Raw genomic sequence first — 23,938 nt, 5'->3', positions numbered from 1 at the left:
CATGGAGCTGCGCAAGACTGGACATGTCACTTGGCAGCTTAGGTTATAAAGTGGTCGGTGTTCGGTCATAGGTTGAACTCGGTACAGATTACGTCTTTATCAACGTAATTGATCCTGTGATTCTGTGAAATACTTCTGGAAGCTGCCCCCACGGCATATTCCACGCCGGGCATAACTGGGGCGGGCGACAGGGCTTAGCAGCCGGGGCATCTCGGCGAGACGCGTTGTCTGCACAGACAACCCGGCGGAGGCGCGGCCTCTAGCCGACGTAGGCCTGAGCGCGGCGCCGGTTCGGCGGAGCGCGGAGACCCGGGCAGGCGCCAGCGGAGGCCAGCGGAGGTCAGGGCACCGGCACAGCCCCGCCGCGGGCACCGGCACAGCCCCGCCGCGGGTACTGGGACAGCCCCGCCAAGGCACCGGCACAGCCCCGCCGCGGGCACTGGGACAGCCCCGCCAAGGCACCGGCACAGCCCCGCCAAGGCACCGGCACAGCCCCGCCGCGGGCACCGGGACAGCCCCGCCAAGGCACCGGCACAGCCCCGCCAAGGCACCGGCACAGCCCTGCCGCGGGCACCGGCACAGCCCCGCCGCGGGCACTGGCGGAACCCCGCGGGCCGCGTCGAACACGGCCCCGCCCGATCGCCGTACGGCAGTGTCGCGCCGCGCCGGCTCTTGGCGGCAGCGGAACCGGCGGGCCGTAAGGCAGGTGCGCGGCGGGCGGGGGTCGGGCGGGCGCGGCGTGGGGGCCGCCGGGGAGGCCCCGCGGCGGGCGCTGCTCTGCGCCCGGGCCGGTGCGGAGCCGCGGTCCGGCACCCCGGTGGGGAGTGGGACGGCCGGGACCGGCCTGCCCAGGCGCGGAGGGGCGTCCCGCCGCCGCTGCGCCGGTCTCTGCCCGCAGCCCCTGGGACAGGGGCGTCGCTGCGCTGCAGGCGGGGCGTGGGGTTCGGGGCAGCCGGGCCGCGGGCCGGTGCCACGCGTTGCCTCCGGCGGGCAGGGCGGGCAGCGTGCGCGGGGCTGGCAGCGGGGCCGGGGCTGGCGGAGCGCTCGCCGTGCCCCAGCCCGGCGCGCATCGCGGCGGGTGATGCAAGGCCGCTCCTGAAGGCCCGGCTGCCGTGTGCTCCCCTCGTGCCTTCCGGGCTTTGCTTCTCGGAACGGCTTTGCTGACGGGAGTGGTCAAGTGGGAAACGCACCGCTGTCGAATGTACTTTCAGTACTTAACTACTGGTATTAATAAATGTAGAGAACGAAAAATGATGAACGAAAAGAGCATGTGGTCATGTAGAGTGTTTTTCCCTTTTGGGTACTGCTTCATTTTGATTGGTAGTGGTAAACTGACAGCTTTGCTTATAAAACACAAAACAGTCTTGTAGCGTCCTACGGCTTGCACTCAGGTGCTTCAGGAGTGTGTATCATATTGGAATTCAAATAATACCTTTGCTTAAAACCTTCTATGAGTTCTGAATGTAGGTTTTATTATTGTTATTAAAATAGTAACATTGGTGTAGATGCTTTAAGTCTTACAGCTTTTTAAACAATTGACTGTAAAGTAGTACTGTTGACGTGAAACCAGTAAACGTAATTTCTGTAGAGAAGAAATCTAATAGTCACACTTAGTTACTTTCCAGAGGAGAGAATTGACTTGACTTGAGTCTAGCCAATGACTAGAAAAAATATTGGAAGTTTCCGAGACAGTGCAGCAAGGGTTATGTATGTCCACATGGTAGGTTGCAGAGCTAAGTTTTTAGGAGGAAGAAAACCAAGCCAACCGTCAGGTCAGATGCAAACTGTCATTCATCTAAAGATGGCATTGATGGTAACAGTGAGGTGGTATGTCCAATTAAACACATGCTGCTTTTCAGCAGGTGCTGTAATAAAATTATTTCCTTTGGATCTGACTTGCTTCTGGCCAGAGGAGAGTTCATTTATATAATCTTGGAGTTATAAGTGTAGATATTTGGAGGAACTCTTGTCACATTTATATGGGCCAACTCCCAGCTAGGGCCTCTGTGCATTTTATAAACAAACTAGTTTATGTGTTAGATCTCAGTTTTCTCTAAAAGCTAGCTTGGCCTTTGGAAGAGGTTAGTTCACGACTTCCACTGAATCAGAGAGAAGGCAAGAAATTGTCAAACGACAGTATTTTATTCTGACAGTTCTGTGTTTACAGAACTTGCTTTGAAGCTAAATCTGAAGCTCCTGGAGCAGGTCTGGTGGAGGGCTATGAAGATGATTAAAGGACTGAAACATCTCTTATGAAGAGTGGTTGGGAGAGTTGGACCTGTTCAACATCAAGAAGAGACAAGTGAGAGGAGACCTCATAAATGTGTGTAACTGTCTGAGGAGAGGGTGTCAAGAGGATGGATTGAGGCTCTTTTTTGGTGCTGCGAAGCACTAGGACAAGAGACAACAGGGAGACGTTTATGTACAGGAAGTTCTGCCAGTGCATGAGGAAGAACTTCTTTGCTGTGTAGATGATTGACCACTGGAACAAGTTGCCCTGAGATGTTCTGGATTCTCCTTCACTGGAGATACTCAAGAACTGTCTGCACTGTGCCTTGTGCTCCAGAATGAGCCTGCTTGAGCAGAGAGGTTGAACCACATGATCCACGGTGGTCCCTTTCAGCCTTACCCATTCTGTGATTATGTGATAAAGATAACTGTAATTTGGCCAAGTAGTTGCAGTCCCTTGCTTCTCAGTTAATTTTTTAGTGTTTTATTGTGTAGTGTTCTGTTTTCAGGAAGAACATTTATAGTTGAAAAATATTTTTTTTACAGAATTAATAGAAAACTCATTCTTCATAAAAGGCTGATGTATATTTCTGCAGGTCCTGTTTACCTACAATGCTTTCTCTGAAAAAGCTATCCTTTACAAATACTAAATGGAGCTCAGGCCGATCCATGTTATTCTTGCATGTTTCATTCCACTTCTCATAAGTAGTTATAGGAGCTGTTAATGCGGTATGGAGGTGGTTGGGGGAAGGAAAGACACGTGTTGTCTTTCACTGATTAGTTATAATGTTAAGTTTATTTGGAAGCTGTTAAAGGTGGGATTAATTCTAGCTTGTATCGGTGTTTTGAGTGCTGAACAGGTTTCTTTTCTCCCTCCTACAAAATATCCCCCTAGAAAATTGTAGTCCTCATTACTCTAAATAACAGCTTACTGTTTTCCTGGTAAATTGTTTGTAGTAACAATTGTTGAAGTTGGTGTTGAGCACTTTCTAGCCTACACATTTTCTTAAACTGAATTATGCTTTAATGTTTGAAGAGAGCACTGAGACTGAAATCTACTCTCTAGTTCAGATAAGCTTATCTAATCAAAAGCAGTTTAGCAAATGATCTATAATGTGTAGCTGGATATTTGTTAGAAATATAACAGCTCATGTCTGAACTAAAAAAAGGAAACAGGGGTGGGACCCAGAAACAGATTGAGAGACATTAGACTCCTAAATCCCAAATTGTAATCTTCAGAATCTCTGTTGTCATTTCACCCTGTAGCTCTGTTTTCAATGAAGATGTTTCTCTAGTGTCTTTTTTCTGTAGCAGCCGGTAGAAGGTGCTTAGGTGATCTACTGAAAAAAAAGGGAAGACAAATCCAATTATACCTTCACTTTCATATTATCTTTAGTAATCCATGATTTAAATGACTGATTATCACCTTCTAAGCTGTTGAGTATCAAGGTTTTTGATGTACATTAATTCATCTAGGCGTACCTGAACTTTTAGTCTTTTTGGCATCTTGTGGCAATGAATTCCCAAATTCAGTTATGTTCTTTGCAGGAAACGCATTCTACTTGGTATCATTCTCACCTTAAACTATTAAGGTTTGTCATGTAACTCTGTATTCTTATATTATGAGCAATAGTCAGTCTTGTGTATTTAGCCCTTCTTGCTTTTTAAATACCTCATCGCATAACAGAAAGGAGCAATTTTGTGTTTATTGCAAGCCCAGCCCGTAAGAAAATGCACAGTCGGGGCATTCTTTATGCTCATCTCTCTCTGAGGAATTTGATCGCCTCTGTTTGAGCAATGCCAATGTGAGCACATTCCCATTCTGGGTTTAGGAGTTAGCTTTCATCACAGTCAAAGTGCTTGAGATTTGTGGTTAAAACAATGTTGATAGCACAGCAGTGTTTTGGTTGCTCCTAGCCTGCACAACATCAAAGCTTTCTTCCACCCTCCCTGCCCAACAAGTAGGCAAGAGGGTGGGCAAGAGGCTGTATAGGGACCCAGCTTGGACAGTAGACCCAAACTGGCCAGTGGGATGTGCTGTACTGTGTATTGTCATGCTCAGAAATTAAAAAAGACATAGAGAAAGAAGAAAGGGTGGGTTTTTTTCTTTCAAGATGTCTGATTTTTGGAGATTAGGAAACTGGAGCTTGTAGCATTGGTCATCCTATGGGATGTTGTCATGGTTTGACAGGGAAGTGAATTTTCTCAGGAAGTTAGGGTCAAACCAATCATTGGTCAAGTTTGGATACTGACACTTGGAGTGACCACTGAAGGCATTGGACATGCTTCTGAGAACACAGGAGTTAAAAGCAGAGAACTCCCAGAGGTCAGCACTAAAGTACAGACCTCCTCTGCCCAGCCACAGGCTGGGTGAGGGAGGGGAAGCCATGTGGCCTAAGAGAGGTAGGCCCAGAGAGTGAAGGAACTGGAACTGGGTCAGCCCCTGTGGACGGAAGGGTGGAGAAAATCAGAGATGCCTTTGTTCCACCCCCCAGAGGGAGAGAGTGAAAGAGACAGATACTGTGCCAGCAGAACGGCGGCAGAGGAGAAAGAGAAGGTGGGGGGGAAGGTGCCCAGCTGTGGGAGTTGGAGTTCTGGGCCAAGATTTCAGCTGTCCTGGGAGTCCGAGACTTTTAACCCCTTCTTGGATGATGAAAGCTTTGTGAAATATTAATCCTCCTTGATCCGAAAGAGAAGAGAGATGGCCTGGGACTGAAATGTCAGGAGAAGATGGGGAAAGAAACTTAGATGAGTGGAGATGATAGAGTGGCCTTGGCTGGACTTTTCTTGTATAGCCATAGACTGAACCAATTTCTCCTGCAACAGAGACTGCATTTTTAGGGGGATGCAATGGTTGGAGCCAAGAGAGTGACCTGCTGCAGTGTGAGGAGAGTGTGATGGTGCGCTCTGTCTTCAAGAAGAAGATCTCTGTTCTTGAGACCCTTGGCCCCAGAGGAGGAGAAAATGGGAGGGACTGTTGTCCTGAAAATAAAAAACTGAACTATTATTATTTTGGTCCTTGGCAAAGCATCCTTAAAGGAGCCCTATGAGCAGTCTTGGTCCATGCACAGTGGTGAGAGCACTGTGACATGAAAAAGAGGGTGTCACAATGGCAGATTTTCTCTGGGCGGTGCCATGTGTGACACAGAAATACAAGAAGTCACAACTGTGTTTCCTGGGGGGTCTGTGGTGCAAGAGAGACTCCTCTCTCCCTTAATAGACTGCGTATTGATTATCTGAAGGGTGGTAACTCGATCGAGGGTCCAAGTTTTGTCTCAATGTGCTTTGTTAAAGATTAAGTGTGGGGAGGAGGAATGTTTTAGAAAGTTTTCATCCTAAATTCTGTATGTGTCTTTTATTGTAGTTATAGAGTAATAAAGTTTTCTCCTTTATTTCTAAGCTTGAACCTGCTCTGCTCTGTTCCTGATTGCATCTCACAGCACTCATTTAAAGAAAGTATATTTTCATGGGGACACTGGTATTGCGCCAGCGTCAAGCCATGACAGATGTAGCGAGCATTTCTTTCCTTCACTTGGGGGTATTTTTTTTTCTTCATCTGTTAAACTGTCTGTGTCTCAACCCAATAAGTTTTTTTTCTTTTTTTCTTCCTGTTTTCTTCCCTGTCCCACGGAGGGGGGGTGAGCAAGCAGCAGCATGGCTGCTGGCCAGGGTCAAGCCACCCCAACACTGCACAAACACCTGAAAATGTGATTGAAGGAAGCAATAGCAATAGCAGCACCCTATGGTTCTGTGGTAATGGTGCTCACTGAATTAACCAGTGTTGTGAAAGATCCCTATGCTGTGTGTTTCTAGAGCTTATCCTAGACATAGATATTCCTCTTGAAGTTGTACATGACTGTGTATAGTTCAAAGAAAATCAATGAGTCTGGACTGAAGCCAAGAAAGAGTTAGGCTTCAGTAGCAGTGTGGGCTGTTTGAGTACTACAGAAAGGGCAGTTGGTGTTCTCTGTCTTCTATTTACTACATAAACATGTGGACTAGAGTTTGGTGGCCAACCTGTTGCTGAGTGCAGCTCTGAGATGCAAAATAAAACTCTTGTTCTTTTTCTGTCTCATTAAATCTAGTGGATGCTAGAGAAAAATAACTTTAAAAGGAAAGTGCAGAATCTTTTACCTAGTTGTTATTTTAGGGATAGAAAAGTTGCTGGCTCTCCCCTTTCATTGTATGTGGAATTTATGGGTATAAATTATCCACTTCCCTAGACTTTACTGTCATTTGTTCTAAAGCATGAGTTTACTCTGACCCATCTGTTACTCTTTTATGCCCAAAGGCATGTTGGATGTTTGGCCTAAAAAATAGACCGAATCTGATATTACTGGCCTGAATCTGAAACATAAAGGTCTTACAGCAAGAGTAGGTGATTGTGGAAGGATAGGTTGGTGATTGAGGCATTTGCCTGGTGAATTGTGGAGCAAATTTCAGTTTTTCCATTGTAAACTGACTTCTGAGAAGTTGTGAGAATAAGTACATGACTTTGTACAGTTGTGACTTCCTCCCTTGCATTCAAGTATTCTGTAAGCCATACAGCCATTTAAACAACCACTCCTTTCTTTGAAACTGGTGAGGACTGCTGAACTGTGAGACTCAGTGAGTTTCTATTTGGAAACTGGATTCTGATGAATTTGTTCAAGAAATAGAAAGGCATTAGTCTTAGCTGCTGCTCTAAGGGGGAGCAAGTGTTCAAAATATGAGTAGACATGGCACTTCATGATATGGTTTAGTGAGCATGGTGGTATTTGGTCAAAGCTTGGACCTGATGATCTTGGAAGTATTTCCAGCCTTAATGATTCCATTATGCTAATGTGTCCTCTCCTTGAAAGATTTGGGAAGAGTAAAGAGGATCTCTGAAAGTCGTCTCTTCCATTTCTTATAAGAAATTTCTTACTTGTGGTGAGTTGACCCCAGCCAGTGGCCAAATGCCCTCCCATCGCCTCTCACTCACTCCCTTCAGCTGTGAAACAGGGTGAAAGTAGCAGACATTAACCCTGTAAGTGTGGATGTGTGTTTTTGTTCCACACACCCCTTGCTTCTCCTTTTCCAGAGTTTTTACTGCCAAATATGATATTATATGGTACACATCTGTGTTGCTTCCAAAACATGAATATAAATAAAATGCTTAGTTGTGTAATTTTCTTGTTAGGGTGGCATTTTTGTTTCTGGGGCGTCTTTGAAAGTTGATTCTATAGGTCTGAACAGGCAGTCTATGTGTCATGCTAAATACTTAAATAATTGCTCAAAGGCTTTTAACTGTTCAATGGGAGATTATTGTGTAATATGTATGTATATATTAGCTTACAGTACAATTATCTAAAATGTTTTAAGAAATTTTACATATATTCTAGCAGAATATGACTATGACTTGAGAAATGCAGCCATTTAAAAAAAATGTATAACTGGAAAAATCCTGTTTTAACCTCCTCAAATCACTAGAGACATAATGGGGCTATTTTCCTTTTTATTATATCTGCCAAGAATAATAATATGCCTCAATTTATGTTCCCCTCATTTTCTTATGTGATAAGCGGACACGTTTGCAAGCTTTGAAAAGATGGATTGGGGTTTCCTCACTGTAGAAATTGTACAGGTGTCTTTCTCAAAATATCCTCATGCATATATATGGCCAGCATTATAGACAGACAGCCCAGGAAGGATCAGCAGCATTTGTTAGTTTTGGTTCTAATTTGCACTTGTAACATTTCAGCACTACCTTTTTTTTTTTTTAAAGTTCTAATTCTAAACTGCAGTAATGATAAATTATCAATTAGAAAGCTGTTACTTGCTAGCCATCAAATAGCTGCTGTGCTGTTTGAAGTGCCTGTGTGGCATGTGAGCTCTGAAGAGAAGACAAGGGATCCTGCCTTTTATAATATTACTTTATGTGACTGTGTATCTATCCAACAGTTGAGTCTTGCTTAAATGTATTTTTAATTAACTTCGTTTTTTTTTATGTAGAAGAGTCTCTGCCTTGAAGTAGGCATGTTTTCAGGTGTAGGGGTATACTTATAATGCAAAGCAGACCTTGAATTAATTTTTTGGCATAATTTTTTAGGATGAAATGTTGGGTTTTTTCACCCCTATATCCTACCAATGTTAAGTAATATTTAAGCTAAATCAAGTGGACAGTGGTCTGGCTTGGGACAGCTTATTGTGTGTCTGTTACGATCTTGGGTTTCTTTACAACTCTCTCTGTGGGGGAGGACCTGGTATTGCCTCTAGGCAGGAGGAGGAAGTTGTCAAGGGGAAGGCATCCCCAAAAGGCTGGTGTGATTTGGACTGAAAACTTGTCTTGATAGGTTAATTTTTGGACTCTATGCATCTTCACTACACTTCAGTATTTGACCACATTAGGTCAGTGCGCTGCCTTATGAATGGGCCTCTGTCTGCTTTTCTGATAGGAAATACAAAGTTGTAACTTTTTAACCACTGAGCTGGACTGAACCTTCAGTGTGCTGTGACAAGTATCCAATAAGGACTGCTAGGCCATGAGTGGTTCATTTATATGGACATATCTTTGGGAAAGTTTTTATATATGATGATAGAGATTTTTAGGAGGAGTGTTAGAAAGACTAAGGGGTAGTGTATCCAGAATGAAAACACTTTTTAGAAGAATTATGGATAAAATACACAGCTTTCAGTTCCTGTGTATTATTGGAAAGATACTAACTAGAGAGTTTTCTGCAAACTCTGTCATGGCTTTCTTACTCCTTCCCACCTCAAAAATTATGACAGGTATCAAACAACATAATGATAGAAAAAGCATAAAGGACATCTTTTAGAAAATATTACAAACATTATATAAAAATTAAATGAATGCAATAAATTAAAATATTGCAAAACATAACAAACACTTAAAATTGCACAATACACTTGCATTATTTTAATTAAATTGGTACATTTGTGTGGACAATGACATATGGTTCTTATTTTATGTAATGAGTCATTTTCTACAGATTTCTGTATTATTTACTGCAACCATTGGTAAAAAGTCTGACTCAAAAGCTGCTGGAAATAGGATGACTTTATTTATAGCTGATAGTTTGGGAAACATTTCATTTAGTGATAGCCAAAGTTGGCTGGAATCTGTGTTTCTTTTGAAGGCCATTTCCATACTTTTAGTACATGACAATTAAATTAATTTTCTTGTCTATTACTATAAGGGCTGTAGAATCTACAGCTTCTTTCTTAACTGGTCTAAAACTCTGCATATTTCTGTTCTGAAAAATAATTCTGTAGCTTAGGCACCTGCAAGTTTTCTGTTTTAGATTGCCAACATTACCATTATTATTACCAGTTGTAGTGATAAAATTGTTTAACACAAAAAAAAAAATTCTCTAAATGAGAAATCCTGCTTCAGTGCTTTCATAGAATAATTTTTCTGTAAGAATAAATGTGAATCTTGGCATAAGTTGCACTGTGCTTACACAGCTACAGTGAGTTGTCTGCAAGATGCAAAGACTTTATTAGCCATAATTTAATTACTAAAGAAATCCTTGAGAAGGAATCTCGGTGTTTGGCAAGACAGTTACTTCAGAACTGACATCCTGTCTTTGCAGGTAGAATGAACATTGCTAATGACTTTGCTGTAGAGAAAGTGAATAACTTAGTAGTTAATAAGAAGTAAGACAGCAGTCCTACACATACCACCTCTCTTTTTTTATTTGAGTAATAATGTACAGGCAGGGTCTTAAGGATTAGTGTAGCTGGATTAGTCTTTTTACTATATTGCATTTGAGATCCTTTGTAAATGCTGAAATAGGTTATGTTTTTCTCAAAAGGGATGTTTAGTGTTTCCTTCAAAAACATTTGGGAGAATGCTTCAGATACAAAATTATCTAATGCCCACCTCGAGGCTTATTGAAACCCTATTTTGAAGGAAATCAGCATTAATTATGAAGGATAATAGAGTGTTGAGTGGCTAATAAGCATCCAGTTATTTAGAACTGGGGGATAATACAGTATTTGAGGCATTTGTTTAGTTGTCTGTAAATATGGTAAGTGATTTGAGTGTTTGAACACATCTCTGTGAGACTTAAAAACCTTGTAATGGCCAGTAGTTCACAATGGGGGCTTTATCCTTGTATGCACTTGCTGTTCACTACAGGAGCGTGTTACAGAGACTTTTTTTTACTACCATCTGAGCAAGTTCTCCAGCATGCTCTTAGCCCAGCAGTTATGCAGTTGTGTATTATACATGTATTGTTACAGCACTTATATTTGCTGAAGTGCATCCCACATCCTCGCAGCCATCCTCAGTGAGATGCAATGTGTGTTACTTAGCTGTCGTTAACTCAAAGTTTTTTCTTTCGCTCACTTACCTATTTTTTTCATCCTGCCTTTCCTTCCTCTGACCACCTACATCCCTATTTACCTTCCATAGACCTTTTCCTTTAGTCACAAGCCTTTGTGGAACAGATTAAGATGAAACCCCTGAGGTTGTTTTCAACCTCTGTTGATGGGCCCCAGGATGCAACAGCACAGTGTAACAGAGGCACAGAGAGCCCATTATTAAACTTAAAGCAAAACTAAACAAAATGACACCTCCACCATCTCCATCTTGTATTTGTGGCTTATGCCTAGTGTTTAAATGAACATACATGTTACATATGTTGAAGTTGGAAATTTGCTTATAGTACATCTCCACATGTAAGGCAAGTCTCGAAGTTTCTGTTGCTTGGGATACAGTTTATCTCTTGCTGCAGGGAACTTAAGGCTACGAGGTGTAGAACTACAGACATTTTTTGATGTAACAGCTGAATTACATTTTATGTTCTTGGAAAAGGAAGATGAGTTATTCTGAAGAAAGGGTTGTTTTAATTTTTTTTCTTTTTAAACAACAGCAATCCTCAGTAACTATCTCAGAGTACATGTAAAATGAACATATTATTGAGCCAAGCCACATGTTTGGCATCATCCCAGAACAGTATCAGGCATAACCACAGGAAATGGTTCTCCAGCTGATGCAAGCAGGCACAGTGTTAGGCAGCTGGTGTTCACATATGCATGGCTAAGATTATGAAAAAATGTGGAAAGGGTTAAAATACTGTATTGAGTGAATGATTTGTAATTCCATTATTTGATTTTTCTAGGGCTTTTTGTTTGTTTAGTGACTTCTGTAGTTAAGATGCTGAAATTATCTTTTATGTGAACGATGGCACACAGAGGCACTGTTATGCCTCCTTGTTATGCTGAGGCACTTGTCTGAATTTTGGTATTCGCTGAGGTGAATATTGTGTGTCAGGAAGCCGCTGTTTCTTCCTGAGTACATATTCCTTAATCTTGCTGTCGCCCTTTTAAAGATTGACCCAGTCTTGACTGGAGATCAGTAATATTTGACCCAGACAACTTGAGAGAATTCCAGGGTGATGTCTGGGCCTTTTGTAGAAAGTGAGATGTCTGAAAGCATACAGTTGTTACTACATGGGGCAGCACTGTTTGTAAAGGTGCAAAATATAAAGTCTGAAAATACTATTGTTTTAGTGTCATGCTTTTGCCTACTATTTCTGATTAATGTTTCAGACATTATTACACCACTATTATCCCTGGCTAACAACTTTGATGTTAGGTGTGTATTTGTACTGTTGGCATCAAACATGCTTGAATAAGAAATGTTACTGAATCTAATAAAAATGTTCTCAGAGGTCCAAAATAGCTTTTTTATCTAATGGTTTCATTTTTTTTTTTTTGCTTTAAAGTGTTCTATTTGAACTATTTCTCCCTTGATGTGTATGATATAGAAAGGATATATACCGAGTATAATGTGTTGTTTGGATTTTTTAAAATATTGAGTCTTCATTGTATATAAAATATCAGGTTTACCTTTGTGTTAATGAAGCTGTTGAAGATAATTGTAGCCATTCTAAAATGTGTTCATATCAGTAAAATTTAATGTTTGGGGGGTTATTTTTAGTTCTTCTTACACAGAAATGTAAAGTAAAATATTGTACATGTTGATAAATGGTCTCACTGTTTGAATTGTATATTTAAAATGTAAAAAAAGTTACTTCACTGTCCCTTTAGCTTTTGTATAGCTCGGTGGGTGGGATATCTTTTGCCCTTCTAGTTTCTTTTTCATTTGAAATGTTTCCACTTCTTCAAATGAAAGAGAAAATGCCGTTTGAAATACTTTGTGGTCAATAGCAACCTGCTATTCACTGCCAGTGAATAAAGCCTCTTTTTCTTTATAATGTTCTTTGATTAGATTAGTTGCTAGTAATAACTTCTTTAGGTTTTATAAATTGCAGGTTTACATAGACAACAAGAAACTTATTAATAGCTGGAAGAATTATAGGTAATATAGGCAAAATCTGGGAACATGGCTTAATATTCCTTAAATACTTTAAACAGAATTGCTGCTGTGAAGTCTTAAAGGACGAATAAAAAGTAAAATATTATAGACTACAGAAGCTGCTAGTTTAGGATCATGTAACTGGATTTTACCTGTGATTTTTAGCTGTGTTAATGCTATGTTATTCCATCCTTTGTAAGGAAAGAAAGATTTCTGTTCAGCTTGAACATATGCCTGATCTGAGCATTCACCTTCTCTTAGCCCTACTGGGCAGCTGGCTTGATCTGTTAGAGAGCATAGGAAATCACTAAATTTCAAAAGGATATGTCTTTTACAGTAATCTCTTCAATATTTCAGCAAAGAGAAAAATGGTTCTGTTATTTGCTTGTATTAGAAACATAGGAAGGCCAGGACTTAGACGAAAACCTAAGTAGCTGTTGAAAATATGAAGTGGAAAACTTCTCTAGTAATTTTTGTTACCTTTGTGGTATTGCTAGAAAGTTTTTTCATGTTTCACTTTAATGAGTAAAAACCTGCTGAGATTATGATTCATGTTTACTTTCAAACGATAAACTTTAAATTGTTGCTTACCCGAACTCTGAGTATAATCTGTCTTTATGTTTTCCTATAAAAAGTTTCAGTGTTAAAATCACACTTGTTTTTAAAAGAAGCAAAATACTCTTTAAAAGTTACTTTCTCTCATCTTCACAAAGGTTTAGAAGGGTGGATATTGCTCTTTCTGATTTACAAACAGGCTTGGTAGAAAGTTAAGTGTTTTTTAAAAGAGGCAGGAAATCTAAGATAGTTCTAGGAATCATTAGCAGAATGTGCCCAAAATTTCCTTACTTGATTGGGGGTAGGGGAGGAGAATAAATCTTTTTACCATGTAAAGTTGCACCGATACAAGGGTTAAATTCCCATTGTATTTGTCCTTTGGAAATTTAGATTTAAGATGGTACCTTTCTCATACTTTTCTTTAGGGGGAATGGGCAGAAGGATGGCAAAAGTTCATCTTCTATATGTGGGCCCTGGTAAAGAGGATTTAATTACTGCTACCTTTTAGGTCCTTGTTTCAAAACTAGCAGATCTTAGCAGGATCATTTGGTAGTTCAGATGTTTCAGATCCACCTGTGAGCAAACAGATACATTTCTCTCAAATCAGAAGGAATTAGTTACTCTTATGATGGCTGTGGAATGACGAGGAGTAGCTGATCCCCTCTAAAGGCAGTGTGATGTGGGCAGATATCTACATAAGGAGGCTTTATGTGAAGGCAGGTAACGTATTTTTTAAAAAAGAAATATAAATTTACACTGCATCTTATAGGGCCACATGATTTTTGATTTAGTGTTTAGAGCTGGCTCTAAAATGTTGTGGAATAATAGCCAAAGTTTCTGAGTTTTACCTTGTTTTTCTATGTTAACAGTAGAGTAATTAATTGTACCTGTCCCCTGCATTCTGTTTACCAGCTGGTTTTGTTTTCATCGGTGCCCTGCTGAGAGTGAGTGTTGTATACCAGAAGCGAAGGGGGCGTGTGGTGTTTGACTGTAAATGGGGTGCAGAAGCCTTGTGCAACTGCTCTGCCAAACCAGCCCCCTCAGACACCTGCAAGTTCTGAAAGCACACAGGCAAGTGTGGAGCAGCATTTACTAGTACAGGATTAGGGTTGCAGGGCTGGATTTGGCTCTTTGGCCATGCCTGGGGTCAGGACAGTGTGCCCTTTCTTGTTTTCTGGTGTTTCAGGTTTTCTATTTCAGGAGCTGCTAATAAAGAAAATGAATAAAGAAGAAAGAAATATTCATTTAAAATTCAGTTTCCTAATAAATGAGCCTGCTGGAGATGTGTTGAAATTTGTAAGTGTGCGTGAAAAGTGAACTTTTTATAAGTACGTTCTAACTTTCATGAATTACTGTGCATGGTATTTCAGAAAGGACAATTGAAGCAATATTAGGGTTGTGTTGTTACATTTTTTTATAAAGGCGCATAATGCTACAGAAAAAGGTATTTAAATGTAGGTATAAAATAAATAGGTAAAATGGACCCAATAGCTCTAATAGCTAATGGCAGTTCTGTCATTAGAACAGTGTGAGAGTGATGTACCCTCAAAATCTGGACACATTACTTCCCTTCTAATAATGGTAGCTATAATGTTTACAGACTATTTTCACTAGGAGCTATGCTGGTATGAGTTACATGTCATATATTCACTGAATATATCAAAAGATCTGCAGTGGTGTTTGGCTCTGTGTGCTTCTAGGCTTGAACACATGGTCTCATAGGCCTTCACAGTTAAAGATTTTGTATTTCCAGATTTTGTAGCTTAATTGTTATAACATTTGTCTCCAAAATATCAGTTGTTGTAAAATCATTCTCAAAAAGCATCTTAAGGCAAGGTGGGAAAACAATCAGACCTGACAAGTCAGTGACATTTCTCTGTTTGTGACTGGAACTCTGCATCTGGATTTCCTTAGTGCTGTATTGCAAAGCTCATAGCTAAAATACAAATGCAGTCATGAAATAAGGAAAAATGGTAAGGATAATTGGATGAAAGCAGAGAGTTCTGTACTGTATGACTGAGGGGGAAGTAATTCTATTAATTCTGTTACAAGTTCTTTAAATTCTGGATGGATGTTGATCTTCAGGCATACTAAAAATGATGAGATCATTAGATTTGTAATGGTATCATTAATTGTTTCAAAAATAATCTAAATCTGTATCTTATCTAATACCATCAGAAACTGTAGCTGTGTGTTAGGGTTCATTAAACGATTCAGCTGTGGGCACCTTTTGAAATTAAATAACTTTGAGAATAACTTCCATAAAAGGCTTGGAAGAAGTACAGTTTCAGATGGAGAACAGCTGTGTTTTGGTGCATAGATATGAGCCTCTTCCACAGAGGAAATAAAACTGCATGGAAATAAGCTGCAGTTCTGAAGAGAGTCCTGCTCTAAGTGTGTGCTTACTCCTAGTTGTGAGATGAAAACATCCCAAGGCATAGTGTTTGCAGTTTTCTGGTAGCCTTTTTTATTCCCTTTATTTCTTATAATAGTTCAGTGCTATGCTTTTGGCAATCTTTATTTCCTGTCATAATTTTCTTTTTCCTGTTTTGCTGGTTAAAAATGGCTAAGCATATGTCAAGAAAGATGTCTCTCTCTGCATCAGCGCCAGAGGCTGTTAATGACCTGAAAGCTCCCAGCATGGGCTGGCTCAGAGGAAATCTTCCCGTAGATTGTAATCACTTACTGCTATTGGGAGCTAAAGTTCAGTTACACAGATTTCACTATAATGCTCAGTGTTAGGGGTGCTGAAGAAATAAATGCCACTTTGCCTCATTGCTGGTAACTTTTATTTAGGGAGGAGAGAAAAGAACCACCTGCTGAGTAACCTCTTCATGTTACAATTTCTTGCCTCTGCTCTGTTTCTTTCACCTCCCTTTATTTAATTTTGATTATCATTATTCTAAGAGATTTTTTTTTAACTGGCTTAATTGAAGTTCCAGCCAACTGGTGCTAGCTCAAAAAGGTCTTTGAAGTTCATGATGCAAGTTTGTATTTATAACATTAATAAAGCCATGTTATTTGTTTTGTTCTCATCAAGGTACTTGAACTGGGATTTGATTTCTCATCCTATGGATCACTGAATGAGTAACAGATGGCCTTGCCTCGTCTTACAGGCGCTTTACGCTCCTTTTCAAATGTCACTAAACATGAGGATTACAGTGAAGAATTAGCTGACTTAACGGTAAAGCTTTTTTTCTTTTGCAAAGTATAGCTATAGTAAGAATCATTTGTTTTCTTCATTTGCATTGCTATTTTATAAGAGTAGGCAAGCAAGAAGGGCAGAGTGTGTAAAATTTCCTGTACATTCCTTCATATTGTCCTCACTCAAAGTCAGATTTGCTCTAGCTTTTATACTTAGCCCTTACAATCATGTGGCAAAGCTTGCTTGGTTGTGTTAATTTGTCTTTCAAGAAGTTGGTCAAGGCTGCTTTTAGCTCGGAGCTTGCATAGAGCTGGGAAGCCAAACATTTCCCTTCTAATACTAAGTTCACTGAATTTAGGTACTTCTTTTGCTTCCTGAGGAATAATGCATTAAAGCAATAGATGCCTTGTGGGAACCTGTGAAATGAGTTTGGAATTTTGGGAACTGTAAATCTCTCGAAGTTGCAAGAGTTTGGTGTTATAGAGGATTTTGCTTTATAAAGAGTGAAGAGTAAATTAGTGAGAGAATGTGTGTGCTTTTGTGTATCCTTCTTTTATACACTCAGGAAAGAGTCTAAAGATCAGGTAAAAGGAAAAGTGCTTGCAGTCAGTACTGTATACTGGCTTAATGCAATTGGAAGGAATTGTTTTTATCTAGTGTTTGATTTTAAAAGAACCCCCATATATTAATTTGAAATAAGTTTAAAAACCCAAATATTTTGCATTTTCAGACTAAAAGATCAAAGCTACATGCCCAGTTGCTGAAGTCTGATCTTACTTGGAAGAAGATAATAAAGTTTGTTGATGACAATTTGGACAAAAAAGAATACCAAACTGTAAATGGTGATTTAAAAACTATTTTACAAGCTGCAAAACAAATAGGTATGTTTTTGTTTCTCTAGTAGTCTAATAATACATTGTTTTATTTGGGGGTGGGAGCAGGTTCAAGTTGCTTTCTGCCTGCAGACTTTACTGGTACAATTGTGGGTCTACCTTGATGCCAGTTTTGCCCTGCAATGTCTTTGAAACTCCATTTAATCTGATACATTTATGCACAATTTGGTCTTCTGTTTTATTTTAAGATTCCATTGATATATGGATATTCTTACTTGTTTGAGAGCATTATTTTGTAGAATGTGGTGTGGTTTGTGATTGACAGCTATTAAGCAAAACCACCTGTTTCTTTTGGAATAGCAGTACTATAAGAAAGAGCAGTCCTGGTGTTGTCTGCTTTAATTCCACGTAATTGATAAAATGAAAAATTAGACTGCTGTGCAGGCAGATAAAAATATAAGAAATGTTTTCTGCTTGAAGTTTTTGGAGTTGAGGAGAGAAATAAAAATATATTTCACTCATCTGGAATTGAACTTTTAATACTAAAATACATTATGGCAAAGAATGTGTGAAAACTTAGTTTTGATTGGAAATTTAGTTTTTGATTGATAGACTAAACCTAATACATCTTTTGCTTTTAGCAAAATTTAACTTCATCAGCTCATAACTGAGTGCATGGCTCAAGCTCTTGCTCTCACATATTTAGGGATTTTTTCTTTCAATCTCATAGGTACATATCTTCCTTTTCTGTTTGTTTTTTAAATATATTGAATAGAAACATTAGTAAAAAGAGAGAATTAATAAAAATAAAAACATTTGCCTGGTTTTGGTAATATAGACCAGAGATTTTTATTACAGTACAAATGTTAACCTATCTCACTTGTATTTCTGTTTCTCAACCATTTTTTGGAAATACCAAGTAAATTGAGAAAGAAACAAATGTCTAAACTCAGGCTTTCAAAAAAGGCGAGGCAAGTTATTAAAATCTAACATGTGGTGTTAGTCAGTCGTGCTGTACAATTACAGAAGATGCCTGTTAAAGCTATTAATGATTGTAAATGGCTATTGCTTTCTTCAGTCATCAGAAGTATATTTTTGAGTTATTTCTCAAATCACTGACAGAAAATCTTAAACTCTGGTTAGTACTGTTAGTAGGCTTTTAACCTCTTTGGGCTGGAATTTAGGCATGTGGCTGCTGTCTTTCTGACATAGGCCTCTGGGAAGGGCCACCTCTCTGCCCTAACCCAGGTACCTCTCCTTCAGTGCACAGATTTCAGCTGGCACTTGCAACACACAAGGCTTGAGAGAAAGTCATGCAAGATGGGGGTTGAGTTTGTACCAGCTGTCAGTCATAGAGTTAGTAGGAGAAGGTGCAATCTGTATTGATAATAGATATTGATTGAGAAAGCTGTTTTAAATATCCACTGTGTAGTTTAATCACAAGTGGTACTGGACTAAAATGTTGGCTGGCAAACAAAATACCAAAAAGAGTAGCTTCTAGTAGTGCATCTCTTGCCATCTTGTCTGGTTTATTTTGTTGAGATGGAAGGAGTAGCATTTTCTCAAGAGATGCTTTCACAAATAGGACATGTTGATAATAAAGGAGAAATACTGCATAGTAAACCTAAGAAATTTTTTTTCAAATCCTTCAATTTCTCTTTTAGTGTAGTAATCTTTACTTCTGTTCTGAGACAATTGGCTCTAAATAATAATGTGTGTTTGTTGTAGATGTTCTACCACATGTATTTTTATGTTAGGAATATATGAGTGAGCTTCATGCAGACAAACTACAAGTTTTAAGATGTAGGTTTTTGGTTTTTTTTTGTGATTCCTATATAGCTAATGCTAAAAGGGAGGGGCTGAACCACCTTTTTCCTCTGAGACCTGTTTTAAGTATTGATTGTATATGTATGTATCTTTATGTCATATATCTTCCATATGTAGGTATCTAATTATCTTGTAAATATAATCTCCAGTTGCCTCCTTGAACTTTTCAGATTTTCAAAACGCACCACAGGAAGATTCAAGCTAAATACTGAATTTGTAGCTACCTCCATTTATTTATATATTACATTTCTAGCTACTCAGCCTTGTTCCACCTGCTTATGCTAAAATTTTTTTGCTCTTTCCTGTTAGATTGTGGGGAAGAAACCCCTTGCTTTTTCTGGTGTTAAACCTAATCTAAGTTGAATTGAGTCACAAGTAAAAAAATTTTGTAAGCTGTCTTCATTTAAAATGAACAAAAGCCCCAGTATGCTGGCTGGTTTTGTTTAGATTAGGCTTAGTGACTTCAAAAATTTTGTAGTAGAGACATACTGGTTCATCACATGGACTTTCCCTTACGTGTTCCTCGACTACCTTTGTGAATATTTGTGTGAGAAATACATTCATGTTTTTATCTAATAATATATTGTTTGTTTGCACAACATAATATTTTGTAGCTAGAAATCCAAATTCATACATTTATTTGCTTTAAATGTTTTGAGCAGTTTTTTTACTTAGCCCATACTCAGAAGTAATCCTACTGGGAATTACTAAAAGAATTCAGTAATCCCCAGCTGAGTTCTGTATATTTATTCTGTTATGAATATTCAGATTAGGCATTGAATAAATAGTGAGACAAAGTGGAAATTTGTTAACGTTAAATAGCTTATAAATATACAATTAAGACCTCTAGCAAGTTTTTTTCTCTAGCTCAGAAAGATAAGAAAGCATTGGTAATTCTTACTCTAAATTTTTAGTATGTAGAAGGATAATGAAGACAGATGCGTTATTATCATATACCTTTTATAATTCAGTACCTTGCAACAGTTCTTACTTGTTGTGGTATCTCTTTTTTGTTATCTCTGCCAATGAGACTTGTGGCAAGAATTTAAATACAGTTATGTTATAGGTAATGAAACACTCTTAGTATTAAGTGTATTAAGTTACATTTGTTTTTGTTAACAGTTGGAGCTGAAAATGGACAAGAAGCAATTGAAAGTGGAGCTGTTTTTCTTTTTAAGACATTTCATGGGAAAGAATGTGTCGGCCATGATGAGACAAAGGTGATCAAGCAGATGTTTGGGCCATTTCCATCATCATCTGCTACTGCAGCTTGTAATGCCACGTCTCGGATTGCTTCTCACTTCCCTGAAGAACAGCTTAGAGCCCTCATACAGTTGGCTGAAGAGCAAAATGGTGGTAACAGAGCGTTGTTTGGTAAAAATATAGTGTTTTCATTTGACATGCATGATTTGGATCACTCTGAAGAGCTGCCTGTGAATGGTGAAACTGATGCACAGAAAAATATAAGCTTAGATTATAACAAATTTTTGAATAACCAGCTGAATCACTTACAGAACTACTGTGATGAGAAATCTAATATCAAATCTTTGGAAAAAATAGATGATTCTTTTTTATGGTGTGAAGTTGGAAAGTACCTGAAGGAATCTCAAGGAGGCAACCCTGGAGGACCAACAACAGAAGACCTCTGCTGCACTTTGTATGAGATCCTTGCTTCTACCAAAAGTGCCGATGAACTTCAAAATGAGGTACAACTAGCACATTAAATGTACTGCATATATTTGATTGCTACAGAAATATACAATAATTTCTTTTTAGTTTATGCCAATATACTTTACCCAACTGTTGTCTATGTTTTTTTTTTAAATCTATCTTGAGAAAAATCTCATGGCAGCATCATTTACCAGGGAGAAGGATACAGCATCAGTTTGATCTGAATAATCTCCTTCCCCCACAATGGACAAGATTTTTTTTTTTGTGGCCATTTGCTCAGAGTCTCCATTCTTTCTTTTTAAGCAGAACCCAGTTTAAGCTGCCTATAAAAGTGTGAGGAAATTGCAAAGACAAGCTGAACTTTCTTGGGCAGGTTTCATCTCCGGTTTCAGAGCCTCCCTGTTGCTGCAAGGCTGAGCAGGTGGTGCTACTTTAAAATTTTGTCATTCATGTCTGTTCCTTTTGATGAGGAAAGGGAGTGGCTGGGTTTGTTACAAGAAGGGTAGAGAAAATGTGAGGGAGAGGGAACAGTTGCTCGAGTTGAAAGATAAGCATAGCAGTAGAAAGCAGCATGATTAAAGCCCAGAGAAGATGTTTCCCAGGTGTGTGCACAAGAGATGATTGGATTAATCTAGGCAAGGGAGAACTGGTTTTGAATGGGATAGGGGAAGAATTCCTGCAATTTGTTATTTTTTTTCCCTCTGCACTTTTCTGTTATGTTTACTTTATTTTTCCTAACTTACCTTGCTTTCTTTCCCTGAAAACATCCAGTACTTAAACTCTCCAACTAACTTTTCAGAAAGACTCTAAATCTGAAAATTTTCTACAGAAATGCAACTGGTAGTAGGAATAGACAATCCTGTGAAAGACGCTATAGTGAAAGTTTTCAGGAATTTTGCCATTGCAGTTGCAGATTTTATTCTTCTTAATAAAAACAGTAGGTGATAGAGAAGAGAACTTGTGTACTTCATTTTAGGTTTAGGTAACTATCTATGGATATCTAATGTGTAATGGTGTAGCTGCTGAGGCCATATTATTGTTTTGTTTGGTAATCAGTGGATCACATTTTGGCTGTCCTTTGAGCTTTCTGGACATGTATGTTTTCTTACAGGTCCTAAATATAAATGGAAGTTGATCTAATTTCTTCCGCATTGAAATATGTTTGAAAAATAATACCTTAATACATGTCTGCAGTTTCATGCTTTAAGTGGTCATATTGAGTGAAGACATGAAAATGGATGACTGAACAGGTCTTGGATAAGAAGATTGGATAAAAAACTTGCATGTCATATGAAATATGAAAGAAGTATATTTGTCAAAGGACCTGTAGTTTGTTAATTGTACAGAGATAAAGATTTCAATTTTTTTTTCTAGATCAGTAACTGAAGACATTTCCAATTTCATTATAGGGTATGCAGAAATAATTCCATACTTCTACATAATGCCTACTTAATGCCTAAGTTAATTTGTAAAATGTTAAAGGAAAAGCTCTAAACCTTAGGCTTTAAGCAAGAAGAAATAACGGGGTTTTTTGCAAATTTATGATCATAATGGATTGCTAAATCAGAAAGTTCAAGCTATCAGTTTTTATGTAGGTCACCAATAAAGACTTCCTTTCCATTAGTTCCTGGAACAAAGAATTCTTGGCAAAATATCTGATTTGATGGCTTTACAGAAGTTTTAATTTGATAATATGAAAAAATTGTTTGCCAATGAACTGAAAACTAACTTAGCAAGTATAGTTTCTTCAGTTTGCATCTCTAGAGAGGAAAAGGATTTCTTCTCTGAAGTGTCTGAAAACTGCATTTTATTTTGGATTTTTAAAAACTCCTAGTAATAAAAGAAAGATCTCCACATTCTCATTATTTTGGCCTCTTTGTTGCCTTTCCTTGCAACAGTGTTATTTCATTGTTCATTACACAATGTGGGGGTCAAGGAGGGAGTACAACAAACTTGAACCTGATCACCTTTTGTTAAAAGCTAGCTGACATTTGAATTGTGCTCTCTGTAGGCATAGTCATGACTTGAAAAGGTCTCCTGGGCTTTGGATTTTACTATCACTTAGGGATTTTTTTTTTCTTATTACAGTAATTTTCTTGGTGCCATCATTAAGAGCAGATGGTGCTTTTAAACCTGAAGATAACCCATTTCTAGAACTAGGTCAGGGGCTTGCCATGTGAAATGGCATAACAAGTTGATTCATCATGAATTCTAGACATCTTGCATTTCTGGTGGAATGAACACAGGCTAAAGTGTCTGTGAATTACAAAATATATTTTTTCTTTATAAGCAAACAAAAAAACCCAAAAAACAAAACCAAAATCAAAGCAAAACAAAAACAAAACAAAAAAAAAAAAAGAAAAACCTAAAGAAACCTATTGATATGAAAGGATAATTCTTCATAAATAAAAATCCAGATCTACATGCCACATTTTTATGTTTTAAAACAGGAAGACACCACTGTTTATTATTAAACAAGAAAAGAACATGATTGTGGTGATGATATTGGCAAGTGGACTTCTGTAAGACAATTTCATTTGATCCTTAAGCAAATTTTATTGAGGTGCCAGATCACATTAAGAATATAAGCAGTTTAGATAATTTATAGGGTGGCATTGTGTTTTGGGGTTTTTTTGCAGTGTATGTGTAGGCACACATATACACTATTTAGGTTTCTATTTACTTAATGATCTCTACAAGGAATTGAAATGAGTTGTTTTCTCCAGCAGTGTATAGTTTATGTTTAAAATGGTTGGCAAGGTAGAAAAAATACTTTGTTCTTTGTTTTCACTATTTGAGAACATTTCACTGTTCCTTTGGGACAGTTTGTTTATCTGGCATATCACTGGTGACTCTTAATTAGAGGAAAAATTATTCTTGTGATTGGAGTGATATGGGAGTTATAACTTATTTTCTAAGTGTTTGGGACATGTGCTTTTCATTGGGGACATAAAGTCTAGTAAAGCTAAATGACAGCTACACACTTTTCACAGTGTGTCAGGTTTTGTTGATGAGCATATGTATTTTGTTGATGGTAATGATGCAGTAACAACATCATTATTTAAAAAGAAGAAAAAGCCAATAACCTACTACAGAGTTTGGCTAATAACTGTTGTGTTTTTTTATTTTTATGTTTGATTAAAACTTAGTATTCAGTGCATTCCTCAGTTTCTGAGAGCCCTCAGTTTCTAGTGTATGATGAATGAAGACTGGAACCATCTGAGAGCATTTTAGCAACTTTGCCACCTAGCACCTCCTAGGGTAACTAGGCAAAAGTTGGAAGAGTTTAGTCCCTCTGATTGGAGCATGCTATTCTTAGAGGACATGTCTTTCTTCTGTGAACTCTTGTCTAGTTTATCTGCAAAATTTTTC

General features: G+C 38.6%; 1 protein-coding gene across 2 annotated transcripts in view; it reads left to right on the top strand.

Moving 5' to 3' along the window:
• The first annotated feature begins 647 nt into the window (after window positions 1-647).
• The window catches only part of ASCC3 (activating signal cointegrator 1 complex subunit 3), a 249,556-nt gene continuing 226,265 nt past the window's right edge, over window positions 648-23,938 (top strand). The window contains exons 1-4 of one of the 2 annotated variants that reach the window (XM_068184147.1): window positions 648-706; window positions 16,131-16,274; window positions 16,966-17,116; window positions 20,018-20,601. In XM_068184147.1, the coding sequence (XP_068040248.1) occupies window positions 16,185-16,274; window positions 16,966-17,116; window positions 20,018-20,601 (825 nt within the window). In that variant the 5' untranslated portion in view covers window positions 648-706; window positions 16,131-16,184. The remainder of the gene's footprint in view (window positions 707-16,130; window positions 16,275-16,965; window positions 17,117-20,017; window positions 20,602-23,938) is intronic. The other variant, XM_068184148.1, reaches the window with a different exon arrangement.

This window comes from Anomalospiza imberbis, chromosome 3 (genome assembly GCF_031753505.1).
Source record: "Anomalospiza imberbis isolate Cuckoo-Finch-1a 21T00152 chromosome 3, ASM3175350v1, whole genome shotgun sequence".
NCBI classification, from domain to species: Eukaryota; Metazoa; Chordata; class Aves; order Passeriformes; family Viduidae; genus Anomalospiza; species Anomalospiza imberbis.
This window is presented reverse-complemented; position numbering and strand designations above follow the sequence as displayed.